The sequence below is a fragment of the Cheilinus undulatus genome, linkage group 18 (assembly GCF_018320785.1).
Source record: "Cheilinus undulatus linkage group 18, ASM1832078v1, whole genome shotgun sequence".
Lineage (NCBI taxonomy): Eukaryota > Metazoa > Chordata > Actinopteri > Labriformes > Labridae > Cheilinus > Cheilinus undulatus.
Window position 1 is genome coordinate 26,028,443 of NC_054882.1, and position 18,224 is coordinate 26,046,666.

At 40.4% G+C, this 18,224-nt stretch overlaps 1 protein-coding gene across 1 annotated transcript in view; it reads right to left on the reverse strand.

The window, feature by feature from the left end:
* The window catches only part of fsip1 (fibrous sheath interacting protein 1), a 45,703-nt gene that overhangs the window by 1,614 nt on the left and 25,865 nt on the right, over nucleotides 1-18,224 (reverse strand). The window contains exon 9 of the mRNA XM_041813231.1: nucleotides 13,116-13,268. Within this exon, the coding sequence (XP_041669165.1) occupies nucleotides 13,116-13,268 (153 nt within the window). The remainder of the gene's footprint in view (nucleotides 1-13,115; nucleotides 13,269-18,224) is intronic.

The window sequence follows — 18,224 nt, forward strand, 5'->3', positions numbered from 1 at the left end:
TATTCTGCATCTGATTTGATGAGTATTATTCTGTGTTATTATTAGCTATAAAAGCAGACAAGACCAATAAGGCCCTATTAGTGAGAGAGTGGTAAGAATGTATAAGTTTCACTCCTTTTTGAAACCCTCCTCCACCCCAGCTCCTCCTTTATTCTGTATTTGACTTAATCAATGCCATTCTGTTGTCACTGATGCCTACTCTGCTCTAGGTTTGTTGCTGCTTCTCTTCCTGCCTCAGGCTTTCCTTGTATACACAGGAAGGGCAGGAGCATGTGCTGTTCCTGCTTGATACTTTCCACATAGGCTCATGGAAGGGCAAGTGGATCAAAAAACAGACAAACATAAATGACAGCAATAAGTACAAACTAATATCTGCTAATAAAGAGAAATATTTCTAACCACAAATCACGTGTGTGTCTTAACAAAGTGGACCTGACTGAAATGACACTTTTGGGTTGGACAAACAAGCATACCATACTAAACCCACTCTTTTAAAACAAATCAAACAGACAGTAAACATTTGAGATGTGTCTGTAGTTTCCCAAAATTGATGACGGAGTCTTTCACAGCATAAGTGCTGATAACTCCCTAACACCCTTCCTTAATCTGTTCCTACTGCAAACATCCTTTACTGAGCTTAAAGCTCACTTTTTGACAACATGTCGTATTAATCCCTGACCTGTGATAACAGTGGTAGTTCATAATAATACATTTCATTGCTGCAGCCCTCCCCTGCGCCTGGTTGAATGCTGTCCGGGAAAAAGCACTTCCAGTTGGATATAACTGTTGTTTTTGTACTGATAAGTAGGATTCCTCTCCGGCAGCTCTCTGGGAGTGCATGTGAGTTCAAGAAGAGACGCCAACCTCCTCAAAGTAGGTTACGAGGAAACACGTCTAAATAAATGTCAATATCTATTCATGAGTGATGTGGTATCTGGCAACACTCAGAGCAATTTCTAAGATCAAATTCTTTGGCCTTGTAAACCTTTAATTCCCTTATCGTTCAACTAATAAGGTGAGACGTGAGTAAATTAAATCATGCACGAGTGCTCATATACAATAGCTGTCTCTTAGCGCGAGAATGTAGTGCTTTATTTAGACAGCTGCGACTCAACACTCAATTTGTTCCAGTAATATCAACTGATTACCTTTCATGACACAAGCTTTAAGCCAAAAACGTGTCCAGACCTTACATGGCTAAATCACTGTCTTCATTCTTGTAACGTATCACAGTGAAACTCATGTTTCATGAGCTTGTTATCCCTCGCTGAACTGAACATCCATGACCTTAAAGAAACGATGTCTTGATCGACTTTTTCAGCCCTCCATCCTGATGAGCGCTGTAAGGCAGTCTAACTCATTCTGTGTGCCAACTGGGGAACAAGATGTAACCACAACTTAGATAAAATTTCAACAATATATCCAAAGTGTTAGGGGAAAATAAAATAAACTACACATCTGGAAGACATTCACATTTTTATATGACTTTGAGCCCATCTTTCCTGCCTTGTATCGTCCTTCTATTTACAGCTCTGAAATCAACAAGCTGCTAACTGCTAAATCGAGCTGTTTTGGCTCAGCTTATAACAACCAGGAGAAAGACAGGTGTTTTACAGTTTTTTTAAATAATAGACAAAAATAACTCAAGTAAATATGAATTGCAGTTTTAAAATGACAATATCCATTATTAAGGGAAAAAGCCAACCAAACCTACATGGCCCTATGTGAAAAGGTAACTGTGCCCTTTGTTAAATCATGAGTTAACTGTCATTGACCACATTTTTTGAATTCAATTTCACTAACCATGCCCATGCCTGATTACTGTCAGACCTTCTGAATAAAGACATCACTTAAATAGAACCTGTCTGACAAAGTGAAGTAGGCTAAAAGATCTTAAAAAGCAAAAAATAAACCAAGATCTAAAAACATCATTGACATCTGTCAGTCTGGAAAGGGTTACAAAGCCATTTCCAAGGCTTTGGGCCTCTAGCTAACCATGATGAGAGTCATTATCCACAAATGGAGAAAACTTGGAGCAGTGGCAAACCTTCCGAGGAGTGGCTGGCCTACTAAGATCAATCCAAGAGCGCACTGATGACTTTTGGAGTGGACTAGTCAAAAGTGGGACTTTAATAAATGCTGTGGCATGACCTTAAAAGACCAATCATGCTGGAAAACCATCCTATTTTGCTGAATTAAAGCAATTCTAAAAAGAAGAATGGGCCAAAATTCCTCCGAAGCAACATGAATGACTCATTGCCAGTTATTGCAAATGCTTGCTTGCAGTTGTTGCTGCCAAGGGTGGCACAACCAGTTATTAGGTTTAGAGGGCAATTACTTTTTCACATAGGCCCAGGTAGATTTGGATGGCTTTTTTCTCTTAATAAATGAAATCATCATTTAAAAACCACATTTTGTATTTACTCTGGTTATATTTGTCTAATATTAAGACTTGATTGATGATCTGAAACAATTAGGTGTGACAAATACACAAAAAAATAAGAAATCAGGAGGGGGGTAAATACTTTTTCACAGCACTGTATCACGTTGCATTATCAATATAAATGTCTCCAAGTTTGTTTGTTTTTTCCACTAGCCTAAATCCCTCCAGTCCATCTCTGAGAAGTTGTACCCCTTCTGGAAAACAATGCACAAGCAGCCACTGGGTGGTTCTTGTTCCTGGCAAGAAAGTCCCAACAATTGTCAATGACATCCTCAGACAAAAGTTTCAGTTTGAAATCATATAAATATCAAGTATTTTTTTATTTTTTGAGGCACCACGCCTCATGACAGAGGATATTTTCCCCTTGCAGTTTGTTTTCAACCCGTCACTACCTCCTGCCATGTCAATTGAGAGAAAATCACATTCCTGTGTCTCATCTATCCTCACCAGCTGAAGCTTAAACTCTTCATCGATCATCTATATTCCTCTTCTGACCAGACCACCCTCCGGAGCTCCTCAGCCCCTTACCAGGACCCATATAGATCTCTCCCTGACGATCCTGTCCATGTTCAAAGTCTCTTAGAATATAATGACAACCCTGAGGTCATGGTAGGTTGGGCCGTGTTACTCATTTATGACCCCTGCAATTACCCAGACACTGCACATCATCACCTACCAATGGGTACCAAAGACCATGAGCACCAGGGACACATTCCAGCCCAGACACCCCCTGCAGCGCTGCATGTTTTTGTCCTTTGACATGCATGTAGCAAGATCCAACCCTCAGGCTATGGACTTGACCTTCACCTCTTAATGGTGAAGAAAAATGAATAAGGCCCATGTGTGTAATTTGCGTAAAATTGTACTTGTTTTTACCCTCCACTTAGAAAAGAAATTATTTTCTGTGAAGAGAATCTTTAACATAAACAGAAGTGAGCCATTACTGCAACTTGAGACAACTGCATTAAAAAAGTGGTGGTCAGGCACGTGAGTGTTTCAGTGTGCATGGATGGGGCAATAAAAAGTGCCCCACTAGCTGGAGCATTAATGGCCAGAAATGCCTTTAACCAGCACCAGCTAGCTATAGTAAGTGAAGTTAGTCTCTTCTACAGAGAGGAGAGAAAAGAGATTGAAGAGGAGTGTTTTTACTGCTGTGACAAAATGTGGCGACTCTTTAAAGCTGGTTGACCTCAGGTGCCCCTAATGCTCCAAGGCCAAGGGTGTCTGTGGGTGACTGAAATGTGTTCCTCTGTCTGACTAAACCAGTTAAACTTACAGCTTCATAGAGTACAGGCCTTCATACATTTGCTCTTGTAAACAAGAGATTGAAGAGCTGTGAGTACAGGCGAGCTGTCCAAAGAAAATACACATTATGCTTGATCAAGATTATTCTAGACAGTTCCTGTCTTCCATTAGGGTTATCACCAGAAGGAACACTAATGTTGAGCCTGGCTGAAAACTGGTAAACAAAATATTTGATCTGTTTAATTCAACAAGGAAACGGATGCGAAGAGCAGGAGGAGATACAGTTATCAGATTCTCTGCCAATGAGTGTGAAGAAAGCCTTTGTGAAAAAGGATGTAAATATGTTAACTGTCTGATGTTTCCTTTAGCCAAGTCAAAGAAAGTGTGCAGCTGTGTGAGCAGCTACATTTACAGCTGGTTTTGAGGTTTCTCCTAGACTTACACCCTCTGGCATAAACATGTGAAATACAAGCTGGAGATGGAAAATCTATAGGTTCACTGACCTGACCAAAGGGTTTGAGAGGTGTATGGAAAGACATAAATAAACACTAAGGCCTAACAAATGAAGGATGAAAATGACAGAAAAAAACACACATACACTGTTTGTTTAATTCCAATTAAACAAACATTTGATTTTTTTAGTTTTTCAATTAAAGTTTTCAATTGTGCTGCTTCTCCTGTCAGTTTCCCTCACTGACATCAATCTCAGACAGGTTTGGTCATTAATTGACCAGGTGAGCCTTATTAAAGGGAAACTACTCAAAGAGGTTGTCCCACATTATCAAGCAAGTCACAGGTTTCATGCAATATGGGGAAAAAGAAAGATCTTTCTGCAAATAAACTATATCAGGAAAAATGATGAGAGATCATTGTACTGTTAAAAGATTTGTGTATGTAAGGCGCATGGTATAAAAAGAAGAACCATGCCTTCTGAGTTAAAATCATTTCCATGCAAGACAACACACCATCCCATTCTGCAAAAAATACCACTGAGGCCTTGGCTGCCATTGGCATAAAAGGAGAAAAAATCCTGGTGTGGCCACCATCATCCCCTGACCTCAACCATATTGAGAGCCTGTGGAGCATCTTTAAAAGGAAGCTCTATGAAGGCGGACGACTGTTTACCTCAAAACAGCAGCTCTGGAAGGCAATTCTGGCATCCTCAAAGGAAATATAGGCAGAAACTATACATGGACTTACAAGTTTAATGGATGAGATAGTTGTTAAGGTGAAATCAAAGAAGGGCTCCTACGGTAATATGGAACTTGATCTATAAAGATGTTTTTGATTGAAATAGCTTCGATTTCAAAAAATACCTCCTAGTACTGAAAATTACAAAATCAACAAAAACAGTAGATGCATAATAATTTGGATGACAGTGTATTTATGAGAATGATATGCTTTGAAAACATTGTGTCCTGTTGATTAAATCAACTTATCTTATTAAAGAGTATGCAATCACTGCAACACAAGCTGAATAACAGCAACACGTCATCATGGGCTTTAACATAGTTGCTCATGAACCTCAGAAAAATGCTAAGTTATCCCATGAATGAATGAGTGCTATGAATAAAAAGAAAAGAATTTGTCCTTGGCACATTAATTCAATCTTATTTAAATGCAAGCTTTGCATCGTTTATGGTGTTATAGTCAGATTGGTGATCGTCACCCAGCAGGTCCACTATATCTGTCTCAGTCTGGCCTGCAGCCACACAATGTCAAGTGCAGAGAAAGTGTAAAGAACCTTCTCTGTTACTGTCATTTGTTGCTCACTCTTATTCCTTGTGGGTTTAAAAAGTCCTGATTGTGGCTGTGGGATCAGCGTGTGGTTTTCCCCCCAGACAGGGGACTCAAGTTCCTTGCACACAAACAAGGACCTGGAGGGCTGTTCAAACCTCCAAACCTTTAGTATAAGATCACGTTCACCATCTTATATCGTTTTCCCACCTGGAGATAAATCTGGTAGCCAGAGCCATTCAGCCCCCTCAGCTATCTGCCCTGTGATGGACCACCACCTCTGCTCGGCTCACTGTTGGCTCCAGCACACACGGGGAGTGGGACCGCTTCGAGACAAGCGTGGGCTGCTCGACTTTCAAGGTCACTGACATCAGACACATACTTCGGCTTTATCGGCCACAGAGCCAGGGACCAGTCCTCCGCTAATATAGGAAGGAATTCTATTCATTATACTCCAAACTGCTATTAAGGCCAAATCACTATACTGTTTTTTGCCAAACTACACTGATGACATGAGTGGGAAACACTGAGATTAAAGAAAAAAAATCTGATTTGTCAGATATCAGATAACGTAGATAATTTGCCCCAGAGAGACTCTACTACCTTTATAATGTCAGCGGCTTCTGGCTTTATCTCAATCTCCTCATTTCACCCCTTTAGTTTATGCATGGCATCTTTCACGTGTACTGTTTAAATGAAATACCTTAAATATGTGCACATGACTTATACTTCTCTCTAGTTGTTGCAACTGAACCAAAAAATTCAAACCAAATGACAAATAAAGTCAACCATTTTGAGATAATTGACACTCTAAGCTGAGCTGAAGGGAAGTCCAACCCCTACTTTCCAAATTCTCTGTCTGTGCAGTGTTCTGTCCATGTTGCACTCTCCTTTAGCCATTAAAACTTCCCACACCATGAACAGTGGTCTGTGTCAGGCACATGCCAAAAGCGTCATTCCACTCTGCTCTGTTTCAGACATGCACTGAGCTACAACACAACATTTTGACCAGATCAGATCAATCCATGGTAGAGCTACGGTAGACGGCATCCTGTCACTTCAGGTCCTCACTGAGCACTTTCAGAAATTCAATAGTTGCTTGAACCCTGCAGTGACTTCCAGGACGCGTTCGACTCGGTGAGCAGGGATGCCCTCTGCAGGATTCTGGAGCTCTGTGGCATCCCATGTTCACTTGTCCAGCTGAACTGTGGAGTGTCATTTGGTGATGTCCAGATCTGGACTTGGTTGATGATGCTGTAATCTTTGTGGAGGCTGTAGATGTCCTTGTAGGAGCTCTTAACTTTCTGAGTGAGGAGGCTGAAATGTTGGAATGCACGTCTCCTGGGCAAAAACAAAGATCTGGGCATTTGGGGATGCCTCGAATGCTGTCATCAAATCTGTGACTGTGTATGACGAGAGCATGGAAGTTAAAGGGTAGCTCACCAACCTTGGCAGCATAATGCATCAATCCGCTGACTGCAAGGCTGAGATCAACGGCAGACTTGGACTCATGCATGGGGCGATATGCTTGCTGGGCAAAACAGAGTGTTGCTATCAGTATCTGAGCATGCAGACAAAAATCAGAGTCTTTCATTCCTTGGTCCTCCCGGTCTTGTGAGGCTTGGATGATGACTGATGGCCAGAGATGCTGACTGGATTCCTTTGAGAAAACTTTTCTTTAGCCCATTTTTGGGTATCGTTGGCAAGGTCAGGGTTGTCTAATGCTGGTGTGCTTAGGAGAGCAGTGATGGGAAGAGTCAGCTGTGCTTCTACAGGCACTTGGCACACTTTCCCTGGCCTGATCTAGCTCACCGTGTACTGGGTGCCCAGGACCCAGTGGGTTGGACCAGACACCATGGGCAGCTGCAGCGAGTTGGAAGAATACCTGGAGAGATGGGGCATGGGCCTGGCACAGGCCTGGACGATGCCTATCAGGAAGCTGGAGCAGAACAGGGTCAAGGTTGACGTGGCAAAGTGCCAGACCGGAATATGCTCCTATACCCGACCAGAGTTCACTCCAAACAGGAAGATACACACAGGAACACACCATTAGTTTCAAAATAAAACCAGGTAAAGCCTGTTCTCAACTGAATTACCAAGGTAGAGAAGGAAAAGAGAGAGGAAACAACAAAAACTATCAAAATAGTGAACTTCCAGTAACACAAGCTTCTGCTCCAATCCAACACAAGAAACTGCTCTGCTTTATCAGTATTAGAAATGCTTGCTTTGGTTGGTCGGTTTCACCAGCTAGTTCCCTTCTGGGCATGTCTTAGCTCCAGATAACATTGCTAGAGTGTCAGCACCCTAGGGCTGTTTTGACTTCACATTTGTGCAACAGGAGGAAACGTGTAGTCAGAATTGAAATAAAAAATCAGTCCAGTCAAAAGTGGAGGCCAGAGGCTTATGGTTACAGAAGACATCAAGTGTAGCTGTTATGAGCCAGCTCACAGCTACACTGCATTTTTAATCACTCACAAGCCAATTATGGCCCATTCTTTGCACACTGGACCATCGTCTCCCTGATTGATGCTATACCAACTGCTAACACTCCTCTGCTGCAGTCAAAGTTTTTCCTCCAAAAAGAGGTAGCTGGGGTGGTGGAGGAAAAGACACAGTAAAAGCCACTGGTTTAGAATTTTAGCATTTGCTTAGCTAATCCAGGTAGCAGCGCTGTCAATCGGACCAAGCAAATCTGTATTCCATTCTGCAATAATTTGCTAAATCTATGATGAGAGTATTCCCGACTGACTGCAGAAAAGTCATTTCCTGAGGTTCAGTAAAGCCTTTAGTGAATAGGGGAGCATACCTATGCTTCTATTACAAAGAGCTGTATGGTTGATGTATGTTGCTGTTTGTCAGAATGTTTTGTCAGACAGGTTTCTTCCAAGTAGATATCACTACCCCTATGTTAGCTAAACTGATCTTCATGATTTTCAAACATTCTTCCATTTCCACAAGACAAGCCTTGTGAATCTCTTCCAATTTCTCTAAGGATATAGTGATATTCTGTGCAAAAAAGAAATGCCTGTAGCCAGTGATGAACATATAACAATTACCATCCGTATAATAAAATCACCAATTGCAGTAAAATTAGACTACTTCTTCTCTGTGACTCATTTAAAGTAGCAGCCGAGGGAAAGCAGAGAATATAGTAAGGGATCCTTTCTGTAAAAACTGCTCCTTTCATGAGATCATAAAGAGAGAAAACAAGAGCAGACAGCGTGACAAGCCAAAGGCTGACAGCCAGTAGCCATGGAGGGAATGAAATAGAGGAGGGTGATGGCTCCTCTTTTCTCGTGAACTGAACTGGCCCTCCACGGAAGAAATCCCTCATGTTAAATTGCATTTTGGAAATCCTGGCTAACCTAAATATGTCTGTATCATTAACAATATCAAGACTACCCTTCTGGACCCATCCTGCCTGAATGTAAATGCAGGGATTGTTCTTCCTTTTGCTGTTGATCCTGGAACAAAGCCAAATGAGATTTCAGAAAAGCTGTTCATCATCACAGATACAGTTCAAAATAGCCCTGCAGAACTTGCTATCTGTTTCTCTTTGACAGTTTATTTTACTGCAGTTTCACATAAATAATTCACTAAGTATCACGCTGACCTGTCTTTGTTATAAAAGCAGAATATTCAAAGGTGAGAGGTGTTTATTTGGCAAAGTGATACATTTTGACTGGAACAAGGCGATGTTTGGACTGAGAGAAAGTAGAGCAGGGATGACGCACAAATCGCAGGTTTTTATCCAACATTTCAAAGTTTTCGCTCAAATCAATCACTGCAGAACGTGTAACAGGTTGATATCTTTATAAAAAATGGGATTCTTAACATCACACATTGAAACAATCAAAGAGAAATGGAGCAAAAAAACTGTATTCATTATGACAATGCTTTAACAGCAACATTAACATTTAGAACATTTTCTAACTTTACAGCTAATGCTACATGTTAGCAGCCAGACAGATTAAACAAAATAGAACGACTGTATCCGATCAGTCCACACAGCTTTCACAGAGATACTGTATCCCAGTGAAACATTTATTTTTCTTTAAATATTTATTTTTCAGCCTTTTATGCTGTTACAATAGAGGAGGAAGATCAGTAGAGTTTGACACAAGAATGAGAGAGTTGGGAACAGCATGCAGTAAAAACACAGGTCAGACTCAAACCCCAGGCCACCGGTTTGGAGGACTATAGCCTCATCAAATGGAGCGTCACCTACCAACAAGGCCAATGCCTCCCATAAACCTACTTCTTAACACAGCAGAAGCTAACTATTTCTTTTCGTTTTTGATTCTTTGACTCTCTGAGGTCAGAATACACATTTTCAACACGATGATAGCCCAATGCAACGTGTTGGCCCGATAAAATCTGCTGCTTCATCTCATGTAGTGTGTCATATGGAATGACATCAGAACATGTCCTTGGCACCTCATGACCTACCAGCAGAAAGTCTAACATATTTGATTTTTATCCTGCCTTCTACGATTTGTTCTGTGTCTTCAACCAGTAAGAGCACAGAGTGCTCTGCTCATGCTGCTGTCACAAATGTAAACAAACCAAATGGCAATGTGAAAGAAGACGGAAGAAGTTGGTGTGGTGAAATGGAAGTATGAGACAGGGGAAAAAAGGATGAATCTCTGACAACATTCCTGCTTTTATGCTGTGCTGTAAAGCAGGGGTGTCAAACTCAAGGCCTGGGGGCCAAATTTGGCCGGTAGCACAGTTATACCCGGCCCGCAAGATCATATCATACTTTTATTATTAATGGCCAGCTGGTATGAGATTTGCAGAATGCCTCCAGTATCATAATCTATAAACTATCTATCTAGTAAACTTAAGCTTGATCATTTAAAATATTCTTAAGTTATAAAAATTTGAAAAAGTGAATAGTAAAAACAATCAGAAAATCCAGAATGTGGGAAAAGAATTTAATGTGTGTTTTCGTTTCATAATTTCAAATTTGCATTTCATAGTTATGACTTAAACTTATTATTTTGGCTTTTTATTCTTATATTTTGACCTTTTAGATTCATAATTTTAAGTCTTAAGTATTATTTTGACCCTTTGAACCTGTTTCAAATTTTCTCATATTTTGAACTTTTAACTCACAATTTTTGACTTTTCTCTTAAATTTTGACTTTATAAACTCATGATTTCAAATTTTATCTAATATTTACACCTTTAAATCCATGATTTTAACATTCCATCTCATATATATATATACCTTTTCGAAAACATTATTTTGACTTCTAATTTCACTTTTTGACCTTTACCTTGTAAAAAGTTTAACTTTGTATCTCACATTTTGAGCCTTTAAACTCGTAATTTTCACTATTTCAGATCTCAAAATAATTTATTATCAGTGCTAACTTTTTTTCTCCATAATTTATTACTGGTGAAAATTAGCCATGCCCTCTTCCTTTATCAGCATTATCACATTGGTTACAATGATTGATCACATACCTCTGGCCTCAGCTTTAGTATCACCATCTCACCCCAGTGAGTTCAATGTGGGGGGGTTATTTTCATTTTTAGTTCATAGTTCACTGTACAGTCAGGGGGCGGGCAAATTTCTAGAGAGCTTGTCTATTTATCACTTGAAGAAGACAGCAGGAACAAACATCTTACCTGCTGAAGGTGTGTTTTAATCCATATTTCACTTGTCTTTAGTCCTGGATGATTAAAAGAAGTGGGTTTTGGCTTTGTCTCTCTCAAAGCAGCCGCAATTCAATCCCTGATGAGATGCTATTGTATAGTATATAGCATATAAGTCTGACAAAATAAAAGCCTCCAATGCTAATCATCATCAAAGACTTTTATTTTGAAGAGCAAAATTATGGAACGGAGCGTTTTCAGCTGCAACTTAACAAAAGTTGTGTCGTAAATGGGAGTAAAATGTAACTTCACATAACTCAGAAAACTAGATGAAAAGAATACTTTAGGAGTTTAATACAGGATGAAAAATTAAACAGACTTTTTTAGCTCTAAAATATCCGTCTGTCGTGACATGAATTTGATTATTTCTCTGCTGTCTAAAAAAGAGAGTTGTAACAAAGTATCGGACAGATTATTCCTCCATTCAAATTTTTCAAAATTTGAGAGGATTGTCTTTCTCATGAGTGGGCGTGGCTTCAGCTCATCAAACAGACATGCCCACACCATCCTAGAGCAGATATTACTGCCTCCTTTTTCATGATTTTGAAGTTTGGATATGTTTTACATGACTGAAAATTTACCTGTTTTTCATAACACAGTAGTCTGTCATAAAACAAACCTAAAATACTGATGTATTTTCTGACTTTACATGGACTTTAAAATGAATGAAATATTTCAAATCACTACATTAAGAACTCTTTGTCCTCAGATCTATCCTACTTTGTAAATCAGCTCTGTTATTACATTTGAGCTTTGCAAAAGTCCTGCAGAGCCTGTGCACACTTCAGAGAGACCGTGAGAAGAGATCTGAGTTACGGATGTGATATAAATCATCTTTATGAGTATACTGGAGCTTTGTGAAGCTGTTTAAGAATGCCCTTCCAGACAAATTCCATACAAATAAATCTTCTCACACGACAAAACAAGCCCAGTGGCACTAAGAATACATACAGCAAATGTGCTGTTTACATTGCAGGCGCTTGCTGGGTTCAATCATTTAGTCACGGTGTATAAAATTTAGTGACACATGCTTAAATGCAAAGAGTAGTAGTTAGGAGTCTGGTGGTTTTGATGTCTCAGGGTCATAATGAGAGAACAGTTTTCTCACACAGAATGAGGCTTTATTACCAAAAAATTCCAATTGTGTCTCCTTAATTAAGCCACAAAGAGGTCTGAGTGTCATGACATGGTGTCCTGTTTGAAGTTATAGGGTGCGGCTGCGACTTCATGTTTTTACTACCTCACTTTATATGGGAAAAAAGGCATCTTTTATGTTTAAATTAAGCATGTATACATCATTTTGTGGTTCATCAGCATGAGAACTGAAGAGCTGAAGACTTTTGTGTTCAATCAAGCTTGTTATGCAAGACTGGGAGAAGGTACACATTTGAACAATGACAAGCTGTAAATTTATCTTTAACGTTTTTTCTTTCTTTTCTCACAAGATTTAAGGTCATAAATGTCAGTGAAAGCAGAAATCAAAGCTTTCCACCTTTGTTCTCGCTACATTCTTGTGTTGGGTCTTTGGCTACAGAGTTTGGCGAAAGAGTGGCAGTGATTTGGTTGTAACTCTACTGAGGCTCCTAACAGCAGACAGGGCTCGACGGTTTCCAAGGAACACTGTGGACATGGAGGTTGGGTCTGAGTGAAGAATGCTAGAACGCGATGAGAGACAAAAGGGTATCAGTGGAGTAAATGATGTCCTTTTCCTAAAAACATATCTGTGTACAATGCCAAGAAGACTCGGTCACAAACTTAAACGTTTCTGCAAAAGCAAAAGCAGGAAAGTTGAGGAAAACAAGGAAGAAAGAAATGGGCCTGCAGGGACCAAAATGTTGCATCTGATTTCATCGTCCTCTTGTGAGAATGACTGAGGATGAGCTGTGCGCCTGTAGCAATTTGTCACACACATGTCTACAGATAGAGCCACTGAGGGGTATTATAACACCAAACACAGACAATGTGTTAATGTAAGTCCTGTGTGAGCTTGAGATTTGTGACTAAATGAACATAGCTTTGAACTCACAGTCATCTGCTGGCCCCGGCCCAGGAGCTCCAGCTGCTGTTGGATCTCCTGGAGCCGTCTCTCCTGCCCTCTCCTCTCCTTTGTATCCTGCAGGACCTTCTCTCCTGGCTGTCGGTCCCCGTCGCACATCCAGCTGACCCGTGAACCATGGCCCTGATACACAACAGATACAACATAGTTCTCAAAAAACTCATCTCACATGTGGACCAGCTCTGGGGTGCTATGCAAGTTTATGGCTCTCACTTGGAATCATTTAAATCAAGATCAGAACCATAAAACAGATCATAATTTGAGTGAAATATTTCCATTCCTCTGTGACTCTTCAGTCACACTCACAATGTGCTTGTCACTAAAAATGTCATTGTTGTGGTATGTCCAAAAGATGTGGGGATCAACACCAAATGTTCTTTCTTTATATATTCAGACAGGAAAAGTAAAACAGGTGAACACAGACCAGATAAAAGCCCAGTTTCTTAGTCATGTGTTATTGAAATTTGTCAGAAGGATGTCAAGACTTAAGCTTGTCTTCCTGAGAGACTGATCAGAACATTCTCTTTAGAGTCATATGACAAATTGAGGGCCTGTGTCTGCTAGCAATTTTTCTGTGCTGAGAGCACCCATCTTCTATTAAAACCAACACAGTTCACCATTTTCAGCACTCATCATAAAAACAAACTCCATCTCTTTGTTGCTGTGCTGACAGCACTCTAGGTTGAAAATACTGGGACATTTGGAACACCCTTGTGCTAATCAGTGTCATTTCTCCCTCACTGACCAATCAAAATGAGGGTCAGGACTTAAAAGGGACATATTTTACCCTTTAAAGACAAGTTTATATTGGTCTCAGAGGTCCCCAAAACATGCCTGTGAAGTTTGCTGCTAAAAAAAAAACACTCCAGAATTGGATTTTGGCATATCTAAAAACCCCTCTGTTTCAGCCCTGCTCAGAACAAGCAGTTTCTGTGTCTGTGGCTTTAAATGTTAATGAGCTGTCTGACTCCACCCCTGACCACGCCCCTCTCAGGAAATGGATGTGGCTTAATGGATGTGGCTCTCCTGATCCTCCTCTTACCTGGCAGCTGAGAAGAGGATCAGGAGAGGAGGGCAGAACTTTCTTCCAAACGGGGAAGGCCAACCAAACTTGGAGGCGGTGCTAACTTCCCACATGACATCATGAAGGGAAAATCTGAGAACAGCTTGTTTTTGCACACGTTTTCTGAAAGGTAGAGAAAGAGAGGGGGGAGGGAATGGATTTTTCTAGTACTTGAGGGGATCGTGGTTAGGCCAAGGGCACATATTTTTGTTAGAAAAGCCTGAAAAGGAATTTTTGTATAATATGTCTCCTTTAAAACATCTTTTCAACAACAATGAGCACCCATCAAGCACCTTGGGGATGAACTTTAATGGAGATTGCGAGCCAGGCCTTCTCATCCACAACATCAGTGCCGGACTTCATAATTGCTTTACAGAATGGTCACAATTTCACACAAAAACACTCCAAAATCCTGTTGAAAGCCTTCCAAGAAGAGTGGAGACTGTTAAAGCTTTAAGAGGGGGACCAATTCCATATCAAAGTACATTAAAGTACATATACTTGGACCAGGCAACTGTGGCTCAGTAGGTGGAGTCAGTTGTCCTACAATTAGAAGGTCACAGGTTTGATCCACAGCTCCCGCAGTCACATGTGGATGTGTCATTGGGAGAGACTTAAACACTTCATCGGTGGCAGGTAAATGTATGTGGCTAAATACTTTTGTCCATATAGTGTAGCTTGTAGATCCTGGCTAACTTACAGAATTTATAATAACTTCTAATATCTTCTATGAATTAAATGCTGTCATTATTGAGCCAGGAACAATGAGGATAAATATAAGAGGTCTATTACATGCCATATTGATATGCTACTATTATCTTCTTAAATGTAGCAATATAAAGATAAATGCTGTCATGCTTTTGCAGCTAAATTTTAAAGGAAAGGTCAAACTGTGAACATCCATCCACAAACCACATAGTATTTTTTTCTTGAAGGAGGGATTGATAAAAATGGCATCATAGACATTATGAGACTGACCAGTGAATGACCTGCAGAGGGGCCATATTTTCTCCTCTTAAAATACACGAATACGCAATAAAAGCAGCAGCTCGGCTGAAAAACGGTTTGGTCGGATAGAGGATGTAGCCAACCACAGGGCTGTTGCAGAGTGTCAGCCCAGCACTGTGTGGTTGAAACCTCCATCTTTCTTGGTCAGTCTGGATGCCAGGCCGGCAAATGTAGGATCCAATAATGCTGAAATTGATGGATATTTCATAAAATGTCGACATGTCCAAAAGGACGTGCATACAGGGAAATAGTAGGTTACTGGAGACAGCGGGATCAGGCAGAAATATGAAGTTAAACAGTGAGTTACTAAATCTGTTATGACATTTATGATAGGATGTAATCTTCATTAAACCCAGGGTGAAAGAGAAGTTTGGTATGAATGAGAAGGAATGCTTCTTCTCCTTGTAAATAAAATAAACATGCCTATTCAACTACAATCACAGATTTAAGATGGCTGAATACAGCAGTGTGACTTTAGATTTGAATCTTGTTTGGCAAAAACAAGAATTTCTCTTCACAAGTGTGGTCTCACCTAGTACTGCCCTCTGCCTCTCTATAGGGATATAATGACAGCTTCCATCTGAAGCCTCTTTTACGTGGTCGTTACAAGAGTCCTTCAGTTAAGACTGTCTTATCCAGACTACAAAAGCCGGGACCATGACGGGATCAGACTCCTGTCATGCACTAGAGTGAGAAACACAGCAGGGAAAATAAAAATTAAAGTCTAGCTTTACCACCATGCTCACACCACTAAATGCACGTTTCTAAAAAATCTTCAGGAGAAACAGTTTGTTTCATTTGGAAATGACAGCTGTCCTACTTTTCAAGAACTTCACACTGCAAACTTGAATATAATCCGCAGGGCTTAATGGTGATAAAGCTATCACTCAGCAAGGTTTAAATGAATCTGGCATGTGTGTCACATAGTTCATACTGAACCATTTGTTTGTGGCTGAATTAACACCCAATCAATCCTGGTGGGTGTCTGGGAAAAGCCCACAGTCTCTACATAAACATTAATGATGTGACCCTTATCACAGCTGAGATGGATGGTTCTCAAATATACAAACTGTTCCATTTTTTTTCTGCTTAACAATGCATACAGGTCTATGATCAGTGGGTGGGAGTACTGTTAACCTACTGTATAAGCCACATTAATGCATTATAGATTGTTCTATCTAATTAGCCTTCTGTAAATGCACATTGACTGTTTGCCGCTTGGCTTCAGCTAATACACTGTAGTCCTATCCAATCAAACAATAAAGGTAACAATGAGTCCTAGCCAATAAGAGACGAAGAAAGGCAGATGATGCCAAAAAATGCTAACCTTGCAATACACCCATTTCCTTGTTTCTCACTGGTGAATCCATCTTGCAAAGCTCCCATCTGAACCGTTCTGGCCTGGTTAGAAAGTGACAGGACCAATCAGCGACGAGGGGCAGTATATTTAGGCGCAGCAGAGTCGTGACGTTAACAAGCAGCAGCAAGAGCTGGTGCAGTTATGGAGAAAGAGATTAGCGTGGATGCTGTTAAAGCGCCAGTTTTATCAGAACTTGACAACATTTTTTTGTTAAAAGAAGAACAAAGAACTGCAGTGAGTTGTTTTGTTTTCAAAACAACGACAAAAGTCGAGTACTTACATATCTATAGTCGCCATGTTTCACATTACTCCTCAGTAGCTGCACACGCGCAGCTCGATAGCAGCTACGTCATGTGTTTTGTTGCTCTGATTGGCCCGTAGAGATGTGAAAGACAAACCGTTCACCCAATCACCCTCCAAGTTTTTTTTTCAAAGCCTCTGCCTTTTCTCAAATGTTTCCTATTAAAGCTTTCCCAGATGGATGTGTGAAACAAATCCATCTGGTGTGTCAGGTTAAAAAAATGCAACATACTACTGAATTATGTGCATCAGAGGGGATGTAGAAGTGGGTTTATTCTGGAGACTAAGATTAGAAATATACCTGCTGCATTCACCATTGTTTTGTGTTGCTGGAGGTCACCACTAAAGGGCATATGAGAGAGCTCAGGCTGTATAGTTGAGTGAGGTGTAAACTACAAACATGGAAACACATGTGGAGGTTACTATATTAACTGGCAAATTTCAATCGACTGCATTTGTGGATGTTGTCGTTACAGCAGCTGATGAAAATAGAGTCCCCGCAAAAGTCTTAAAGTCACCAGTTTACAGTCACTGCTTGAACTGAAACACCAATCTTATTTTTTGTTGTTTTACAGATTAAAGCAGCAAATTATTCAAACAAATGTATCTTTCACCAGCTGATATGACAGGCATGCTTGTCATCGTGTAGTGATAATAACACAGAGTGCAGATGTGGCTTATTACGGGACTTAGTTTTTAAGTTGATCAAAATACACAAGACCTCTCCTTTATATTCTTTCATACAAAAAAGGAAACAGCAAAGTTGTGAAAATCATACCAAAACAGCACCTCACTGAGAAAAAATGTGTCAAGAACAAGGCCACATTAGGTAGCATATTGTCCACCATGTATGCTGCCAGAAGCCCACTGTATTTATCTCAGCTTTTGTGGTTACTTGTTGCTGATGTTGAGAATCAAGTTTTGGCTGCTTAGTAGGTGGCGGCCTCATGCACTTATCCTTAGCATCTCACCCTGTGCAGATATATGCAAAGGTTTGATGTGGAGTCCATGGCAGTGGAGAGATGCTTCTGCCGGCACACGGTTTACACTTCACAGCCACATTCTTGTCCTTCTGTGAAACACATCCAAGTAGTGATCATATCTCCAGGCATCTTAAAAAGTCCTGATTTGAGCTGCTTTGCCATTTCCCTCACCTTCCTCCATGGACTTGAGAGGGTGTGTCAGTCATGTGAAATGGTGAGTGTTGCATGAGTGCGCATTGAAAGGGCTCGCGTTTTAAACTTAGTTGGAGGATTTACAGTAATGGTAGGAATAAGAAAACTATTTTACAGTGAAAGTAATGTGGTCACCTGGGTGGAAAGTAACTAACTACATTTACTCGAAGTAG